Source organism: Dipodomys ordii, unplaced genomic scaffold, assembly GCF_000151885.1.
Source record: "Dipodomys ordii isolate 6190 unplaced genomic scaffold, Dord_2.0 Scaffold108, whole genome shotgun sequence".
NCBI classification, from domain to species: Eukaryota; Metazoa; Chordata; class Mammalia; order Rodentia; family Heteromyidae; genus Dipodomys; species Dipodomys ordii.
Window position 1 is genome coordinate 2,148,018 of NW_012267324.1, and position 8,524 is coordinate 2,156,541.

General features: G+C 61.5%; 2 protein-coding genes across 2 annotated transcripts in view; one reads left to right on the forward strand and one right to left on the reverse strand.

The window, feature by feature from the left end:
- Ano8 (anoctamin 8) overlaps nt 1-6,436 on the forward strand; it is a 10,271-nt gene extending 3,835 nt beyond the window's left edge. Inside the window, exons 2-16 of the mRNA XM_013028287.1 lie at nt 460-591; nt 668-800; nt 910-1,048; nt 1,138-1,234; nt 2,275-2,391; nt 2,487-2,614; nt 2,701-2,862; nt 3,076-3,228; nt 3,315-3,441; nt 3,540-3,595; nt 3,682-3,756; nt 4,354-5,145; nt 5,294-5,485; nt 5,579-5,710; nt 5,824-6,436. Of these exons, the coding sequence (XP_012883741.1) occupies nt 460-591; nt 668-800; nt 910-1,048; nt 1,138-1,234; nt 2,275-2,391; nt 2,487-2,614; nt 2,701-2,862; nt 3,076-3,228; nt 3,315-3,441; nt 3,540-3,595; nt 3,682-3,756; nt 4,354-5,145; nt 5,294-5,485; nt 5,579-5,710; nt 5,824-5,973 (2,585 nt within the window). The 3' untranslated portion in view covers nt 5,974-6,436. The remainder of the gene's footprint in view (nt 1-459; nt 592-667; nt 801-909; nt 1,049-1,137; nt 1,235-2,274; nt 2,392-2,486; nt 2,615-2,700; nt 2,863-3,075; nt 3,229-3,314; nt 3,442-3,539; nt 3,596-3,681; nt 3,757-4,353; nt 5,146-5,293; nt 5,486-5,578; nt 5,711-5,823) is intronic.
- Gtpbp3 (GTP binding protein 3 (mitochondrial)) overlaps nt 1-8,524 on the reverse strand; it is a gene marked incomplete at its 5' end in the record, with an annotated part of 15,554 nt that overhangs the window by 5,796 nt on the left and 1,234 nt on the right. The gene's annotated exons all lie outside the window — the stretch shown is intronic.

The window sequence follows — 8,524 nt, forward strand, 5'->3', positions numbered from 1 at the left end:
GGCCGGGGCGGGCTCGGGGCGGGGACGCGCCCCGGAGAGCCCGTCGCCCGGGCCTGGCCCCGACGCCCCGGGGCTTCGTGATCGCGGGGGACAGGGTTGCGTTCGGGACCGCACGGCCCTGGGTTCGAACCCCGGATCCTCTGGGTGACCTTGGGCCCGTGACTTCCGTGCTCGGGGCCTCAGTGCCTGCGTGGTGGGAGTGAGTGAGACCCGCACCCAGCTCGCGGCTGCGGCGCGGACGCGTGGCCGGTCTGCGGTGGCTTCGGAGGCCGAGTAGAGACCGAGTGAGACTCGCAGGGAGCCGGGGGGGGGGGAGCGGCTGTTCCCGGAGACGCTCCGGGCTCCTCAAGGACGTTGAGACCGGAGAACAAGCCAAACGGAGAGGGACCGAGCCAGGCAGGACGCCGCGCCGGGAGCCCCGGTGGGGGCTGGGGTGCGGAGCGGCGGCGCGGCCCTGAGCCCGGCCTTCACTGCCCCCAGATAAGCTGTTCGGGAAGCGGCTTCTGCAGGCGGGACGCTACCTGGTGTCCCACAAAGCCTGGATGAAGACGGTGCCCACGGAGAACTGCGACGTGCTGATGACCTTCCCAGGTACGGGGCGCCCAGGGCCGCCCGGGCGTGAGGAGGGCGGGCCTGCCCGCGCCCACGCCCGCCCTGTCCCTCGCAGACTCCACCGACGACCACACGCTGCTCTGGCTGCTGAACCACATCCGCGTGGGCATCCCCGAGCTCATCGTGCAAGTCCGCCACCACCGCCACACGCGTGCCTACGCCTTCTTCGTCACCGCCACCTACGAGAGGCGAGTCCCTGCCTCTGGCGGCCCCTCCTTCCTCGGCCAGCCACCCGGGATGCTCGGGACGGTGAGCCGGGCCCGCCCCGCGAGCCCACCTCCCTTGCCCTCCCTGCAGCCTGCTCCGAGGCGCGGACGAGCTGGGCCTGCGCAAGGCCGTCAAGGCCGAGTTCGGCGGAGGCACGCGGGGCTTCTCCTGCGACGAGGACTTCATTTATGAGAATGTGGAGAGTGAGCTGCGCTTCTTCACCTCCCAGGTGAGCCGCCCCGTCCCCTCCGCACGCGGCCCGCCCTGCGGGCTGCCCCGGCTCGCACCCTCGCCACTGCACCACCCTCTCCACCGCAGGAACGCCAGAGCATCATCCGCTTCTGGCTGCAGAACCTGCGAGCCAAGCAAGGCGAGGCGTTGCACAACGTGCGCTTCCTGGAGGACCAGCCAATCAGTGAGCAAGGCGGGGCCTGCCCTCCAATCCTGGGCTACAAGTTGGGCAGGCCTTTTAGAGATACTAACAGGGCAGGGAGGCGTGGCTTAGGCCCAACCAGTCGGGGCTTAGCATGCCCGCCAATCAGGGGCAGGGGCAGGGGCGTGACCCCCTCAGGGGCGGGGCCGACCGACCAATGAGTGGGTGGGCGTGGCTTGTGACTGGGTGGGGCTTAACCCAGGGCAGCCCCTGGCTCAGCCCCTTGACGGAGTCCGCCCTGGCTAGGGACAGGACCATGGACAGCAGCACCCCATGGCCTGTGCTGCGGCAACCTGGGGCCTTGGTTTCCCCTGTAGGAACCCAGCCGTCCCAAATTTACCTTTCCATGCCAGCCTCCTACCACTCCTTAGACATTCAGGCTACACTCAGGCCAAACAGTGTTTCATAAACACGGTGGCTGCGTATGGTGGTTGGCACATGCCTGTAATTCCACGGCTGAGGAAGATGAAGAAGAGGACGACTGACCCAGGCACTAGTTGCTCCCTCCTGTAATCCTAGCTACACAGGAGGCTGAGATCTGAGGATCACAGTTCAAAGACAGCCCGGGCAGGAAAATCCACAAGACTCTTTTCTCCAATTAACCACTAGAAAATCGGAAGTGGACCTGTGGCTCCAATTGGTAGAGTTATAGCCTTGAGCCAAAGAGCTCAGGAACAGCACCCAGACCCTGAGTTCAAGCCCCATGACTGACCAAAAAAAACAAAACAAGGAATAGCAAGTGTGTAGCCTAGGCTGCATACACTATTTCAGGCCAGCTTGGGCTGCACAAGGCCCTATCAAAAACAAAAGAAGAGAAGGTCTTCTGTACTCTTCCCTGCTCCTCCTGGTTTCTAAGGAGAGTTGGATATTTGTATCCATCCAGGATGTCCCTGCTGGGAAGAGCCGGGTCACAGACTGTGCCTCTTCCTTTGTTGGAGTGTGTGTGTGTGTGTGTGTGGGAAATTGGCCAGGACAGCAGCCTGGTAGAGGGCCAGGGGCTCACTGTGCTCCTGTCCCCACAGTCCCGGAGCTGGCTGCCCGTGGGATCATCCAGCAGGTCTTCCCTGTCCATGAGCAGCGCATCCTCAACCGCCTCATGAAGTCATGGGTGCAGGCTGTGTGTGAAAACCAGCCTTTAGGTGTGGCCTCAAGCTAGTAGGTGGGTTGGGGGAGGGGCAGTGGTCCCAGGAGGCAGGTAAAAGTGACTGGTTATCCCCCCCCCCATTCCTGGCAGATGATATCTGTGATTACTTTGGTGTGAAGATTGCCATGTATTTTGCGTGGCTGGGCTTCTACACTTCAGCAATGGTGTACCCGGCGGTCTTTGGCTCTGTCTTGTACACGTTTACAGAGGCCGACCAGGTACCTTGAGGGGACTGGGCACAGGTTGGGGGCCTCCTCCTCCCTGGGCCAGCTAGCCTAATGGCCCTGCTCTCTGCCACTCCCAGACAAGCCGGGATGTGTCCTGTGTGGTCTTTGCTCTCTTCAACGTGATCTGGTCAACACTGTTCTTGGAGGAGTGGAAACGGAGGGGGGCGGAGCTGGCCTACAAGTGGGGGACGCTAGACTCGCCTGGAGAAGCTGTGGAGGAGCCTCGTCCCCAGTTCAGGGTCAGTGTGGGGCTGAGTCAGGGTAAGGGAGGCTGTGCCAAGTGGGGTGAGGCCCGGTAGGTGTTGAATAAGGCTGCAGAGGAGTTCTGTGGGAAGGTGGAGGCCCCCCAAGAGCAGAGGTCTGGCAGAGGGAAGCAGATGGGAGGTTGGGAGGACGCCCGGGCAGTGGCAGGTCCCTGGCCTCAGGCCGGCCTGGCCCCTGCTTTCTGCCAGGGTGTGCGCCGCATCAGCCCCGTGACGCGGGCAGAGGAGTTCTACTACCCACCCTGGAAGCGGCTGCTCTTCCAGCTGCTCGTGAGCCTACCCTTGTGCCTGGCCTGCCTGGCCTGCGTCTTCCTGCTCATGCTAGGATGCTTCCAGCTGCAGGTGACCCCGTGTCCCCAGCCCTGGCCTTGGCCCGACGCCTGACCTCCCCCCCCCCCCCAGCTGAGGCTGCACACCTTGCCCTGCAGGAGCTGGTGCTGAGCATGAAGGGGCTGCCCCGCCTTGCCCGATTCCTGCCCAAGGTCGTGTTGGCCCTGCTGGTCAGTGTGAGTGCCGAGGGTTATAAGAAGCTGGCCATCTGGCTCAACGACATGGGTACGCCCTTGCTGCAGGGCCTGACTTCCTACCCTGGGGGGCGCCTGCTAGGGCTGGGGACCAGGGTGACCCCCTTCATGTGCCTCCTCCATCCCCAGAGAATTACCGGCTAGAGAGCGCCTACGAGAAGCATCTCATCATCAAGGTTGTCCTGGTGAGTGGCCACCGCAGGGCAGGGGTGGCAGGGAGGCGGGGGTGGCCGCCACCACCAGGGAGACCATGGGAGACTGCCTCCTGCAGTTCCAGTTTGTCAACTCCTACCTGAGCCTCTTCTACATTGGCTTCTACCTCAAGGACATGGAGCGCCTGAAAGAGGTGAGACTCCGGCCTGCCCCGCCCCAGTGCCCGCCTGGCGCCGAGGGCCCGGCCGTGCAAGGGGTCTAGGGCTCTGCAGCCCCTCCCCCCCTCCTCCATCCTTCTCTCCTCTCTGTCCGTCCGTGTGTCCTCTCTCTGCCTGTTGCCCCCCCATCTGTCCGTCCACCTGTCCGTCGGTCCATCCACAGCTCCTGCTCGTCCTGTCCCTGTCCCAGAGCCTTGAGCGGCAGCTGCGGGCTGTGCTGGTCCCGCTCGTGGCCCTGAGGTTACACCTGCTCCTCCTGTCCCTCCGGGTTCTCCTGCTCACCGCCCGGGCCCAAGTACGGGTGGGCAGTGGCTGCGCTTGGGGTGGGCACATGGAGCTGATGGCGCATGCGTGGAGGGGCTGGGCCCAGGACCCACACAGGCAGAAGGGGTCCGTGAGGTTTTGGGCCCTGGCTTCTGGTCAGCCAAGAGACTGTCTTCCTGTGCTGTGGGTGCCAGGCTGCGTACTAGGGCATCCGAAGGGGGGGGGGATGCTAGCATTGGGTGCTGTCCTCAGAGAGTGGGTGATCTGCCCTGGTGCCCACGGAGGCTCTCCACACCCTTCCTGCCCAGATGCTGGCCACACTGCTGATCACCCGCCAGTTCCTCCAGAACGTGCGTGAGGTTCTGCAGCCGCACCTCTACCGCCGGCTGGGCTGTGGCGAGCTGGGACTCAGGGCTGTCTGGGAGCTCCTCCGAGCCGTGCTTGGCCTCCTGAGCCTCCGGCGCCCAGCACACCACCGCCTGGAGCCCCAAGCCGAAGAGGGCGGTGGCGGGGGCCGCAGGTGTCTCAGCGGGGGCTGTGGGGCGCCGGAGGAGGAGGAAGAGGCAGTCATAGAGCGGAGGCCAGTGGGAGAGGGTGGGGAGGCCAGGGATGGGCCTGGAGGTGGCAAGGAAGAGGAGGAGGAGGACGACGAAGAGGAAGAGGAGGAGGAGGATGAAGACGAGGGTGAGGAAGGGGGCCTCCTAGACTGCGGACTCCGGCTGAAGAAGGTCAGCTTTGCTGAGCGTGGGGCTGGCCGCCATCGGCCTGGCCCAAGCCCAGAAGCCCTGGAGGAGGGGAGCCCCACCATGGTGGAGAAGGGGCTGGAGCCAGGGGTGTTTACACTGGCAGAGGAAGACGACGAGACGGAGGGGCCTCCTGGCAGCCCTGACCGAGATCCCCCGACCATCCTGCTTCGCCGGGCTGGGGGCGAGGGCCGGGATCAGGGACCAGACGGGGGCCCAGACCTGGAGCCTGGCTCTGGGGACTCTGCCGGGAGGCCCAGGAAGCAGAACCGGTCTTCATGGATTGACCCTCCCGAAGAAGAGCACTCACCCCAGCTCACCCAGGCCGAGCTGGAGAGCTGCATGAGGAAGTACGAGGTGAGGCAGGCACCCGGCCCGAGCGAGGGTGGAGGCCAGAGGCCTCTGCGTTGCTGAGTCAGATCCCAGGGAGCCCAGTGTGGTAGGAGGAGGAAGGCGGTCTGAGGGAGGAGGTGTGTGGGTCTGACGGCTAGCCACCTGCCCGCAGGACACATTTCAGGACTACCAGGAGATGTTTGTGCAGTTTGGCTACGTCGTGCTCTTCTCCTCAGCCTTCCCGCTGGCTGCGCTCTGCGCCCTGGTTAACAACCTCATTGAGATCCGAAGCGATGCCTTCAAGCTCTGCACAGGCCTGCAGCGGCCCTTCGGCCAGCGGGTGGAGAGCATCGGCCAGTGGCAGGTGGGGGCAGCAGCAGGAGGCTGAAGCCCAGAGGGAGCTGGGAGCTGAGGCCCACGGGGCCAGAGGCCTTCTAAACCCCCTGCCCCCCTGCAGAAGGTGATGGAGGCCATGGGCGTGCTGGCCATCGTGGTGAACTGCTACCTCATCGGCCAGTGCGGTCAGCTGCAGCGCCTCTTCCCCTGGCTGAGCCCGGAGGCAGCCATTGTGTCCGTGGTGGTGCTCGAGGTGGGAATGGCAGCTGGTGGCGGGAGCTGGGCACAGGACAGGGGGGTGGGGGTGGGGAGAGGGCGGGGGGGGTGTTGGCCAGAAGCCCACAGCCTCCTCTCTGCCCTCTGTAGCACTTCGCTCTGCTCCTCAAGTACCTCATCCACGTGGCTATCCCCGACATCCCAGGCTGGGTGGCTGAAGAGATGGCCAAGCTTGAATACCAGCGGCGGGAGGCCTTCAAGGTACGGAGCCAGCCGACTAGCGAGCTCTCACTTGGCTAGCGGGGCCTGGTCCCAGACACGGGTGATCGGATCCCTGGTGGGAGGGGAACCATGGGCAGCACTGAGCATGGCAGCCATGGGCTCAGTATCCAAGAGATCAACTAACCGCAGACTGAACGCATTCAAAACAAACCACTTCTGTTCTGAGCATGCACAAAATTTACTTATTCATTCCTGCTGCTAGGGAGGGAGCTCAGGGTCTCCAGCGGGGTAAGAAAGCCATCGCTCGAGCCACACGCCAGCCCTTTCAGTCTTTGTGTTTTGTTTCTGAGATAGAGTCTTCCTAATGCTGCCCAGGTGGGCTTTAAACTTGTGCTCCCCTGCTTCCACCTCCGGAGTAGCTGGGCTTAGAAATGTGTGGCATCACACCAGGGTTTGAGCTGAGAGCCTGTGCTTCTCAGCTAGCATCATACCATTTGAGCCATGCCTACACTCTGACTTTTTGTTGGTTATTTTGGAGATGGAGACTCATGGGCTTTTTTTGTTTGGGGCTGGCTTCAAAACACAATCCTTCAGATTTTCACCTCCTAAGTAACTAAGATTACAGTCACAAACCACTGCACCCAGCTTCTTTTCTTTTCTTCTTTTTTTTCTGTTGGTCATGGAGCTTGAACTCAGGGCTTGGGCGCTGTCCCTCAGCTCTTCAGCTCAAGGCCAGCGCTCTACCACGTGAGCCACAGCACCACTTCCGGTTTTCTGGTGGTTTATTGGAGATTAGAGTCTCACAGACTTTTCCTGTCTGGGCTGGCTTTGAACCTCGATCCTCAGATCTCATTCTGCTGAGTAGTTAGGCTGACAGGCGTGAGCCTCTGGCTCCCGGCCCAGCTTCTCTTCTTTTTGGGGTGATGGAAGCCGTTATGTTGCCCATGCTGGTTCCAAATAATCCTCCTCTTTCAGCCTCCCAAGTAGCTGGGACTAGAGGCATGTGCCACAGTGCCCAGTCAGGATGTTGTCCTTTTTTCTATAGGCAATACAGTGTAATAGCCTTTTCCCTTGTGCTTCCATTGTGTTCACGTAATCTCAGTCCTGTAGTGATGTCTGGAAAGTCTTTGCAGGCATCACACCATCTTATAGAAGGGACCAGAACATTTGTGTTTTGGCATTCTGCCTGACTGGGGCACAGTGATGCTTCCCAGGAGAGGCTCAGTCCACATCCCTTCCAGAACCACAGGAGCAGCCATGGAGCTCCCTGTAGGGTGGAACATTCTGGAATGTTCCGTGTGTGTGTACGCTGTCCATGGAGTCCCTAACTGGCAAATCAGCACTTTGAAACAGAGCTGGTCGGGCTGAGAAGGTGGCTCAGTGGTAGAGCGCTTGCCTTGCTTGCATGAGGCCCTGGGTTTGATTCCTCAGCACCACATAAGCAGAAAAGGCTAGAAGTAGGGCTGTGGCTCAAAGTGGTAGAGCACTGGCCTTAAGCTGAAGAGCTGAGGGACAGCACCCAGGCCAAGTTCAGGCCCCACCACCGGCAAAAAGAAAAAAAAAGATGAAAAAGAAACGGAGCTGGTGTGACTGAAACTTGATTTTTTAAAAATCTTTTTCCTTTTTTTGGTGCTGAGAGTGAACCTGTGTCCTCATGCTGGTAAGCACTCTGGACTGAGCTGCACCTCCAGCCCCCCAGTGTGTTTCCATTTTTTGTGGGGGTTTTGGTGTTTGAGCTCAGGGCTATCCTTTGCCTTCACCACCCCCTCCAGCCCAAATCCTAATTTTAATGGATTTACATTTATGTTCTCAGGCATGGTATGGTGAAGGTGGTGTGGAGGGACAGGCTAGGTTAGCACTCAGGAGGCCCCGGCCTGCCTAGCTATGGGACCAGACTCTATCTCAAAAAATAAATAAGAAATAAGTGTAAAACAAGGCAAGCAAAAACAACAAAAAAGGTAGGTAGGAAGAAGGAAGGGGGGGAGAGAGAGAAAGAGACAGACAGACAGACTGACTGACAGGGAAAATACGAATGAATTACCCTGACTTGGCCACCTGTCTGGGGGTTGGGGTGGTAGAACCTGCCACCCAGCCCTTAGGGTGGGGTGGGGGCTCCTGTCTCCCAGCGCCTGGGACCCCATCTCTGCCACCTGGGACAGAGGTGGTGGCCCCTGAGTATTTGTTTGCTCTCAGTTCCCAGAGAGCAGTGCCTTGGGTCCAGAGAGTCCATACAGATTCTAACCTTCTGGGGGTCCCCCAGGGTCTCCCCCAACCCCTTGCTGTGCAGGAGAGCCCCAGGCTCAGCTGTGGGGCTCAGACTGGCCCCAGCCACGGGGTGCAGAGCCCCCAACCCCGTGTGTGGAGGCCCCCACCTCCGCAGGGGAGTTCCACCCCATCCCCTGCCTAGGGACCCCCACTCCCACAGCCCACTCTTGACAGCCTCACCCTGAACCCGCCCCCGACCCCCACACCGCCCCCTTCCCACTCAGTCCCCTCTCCTGCCTAAACAGGGCCGCCCCACTTGGCCCCTCCCCTCGTGGCCCCTCCCTGTGGCCCTTGCCCCTCCCAGGCCTCGCCCCGCCCCCTCGCGTTGCCCCGCCCGGACACCCTTCCCCAACCCCGCCCTGAC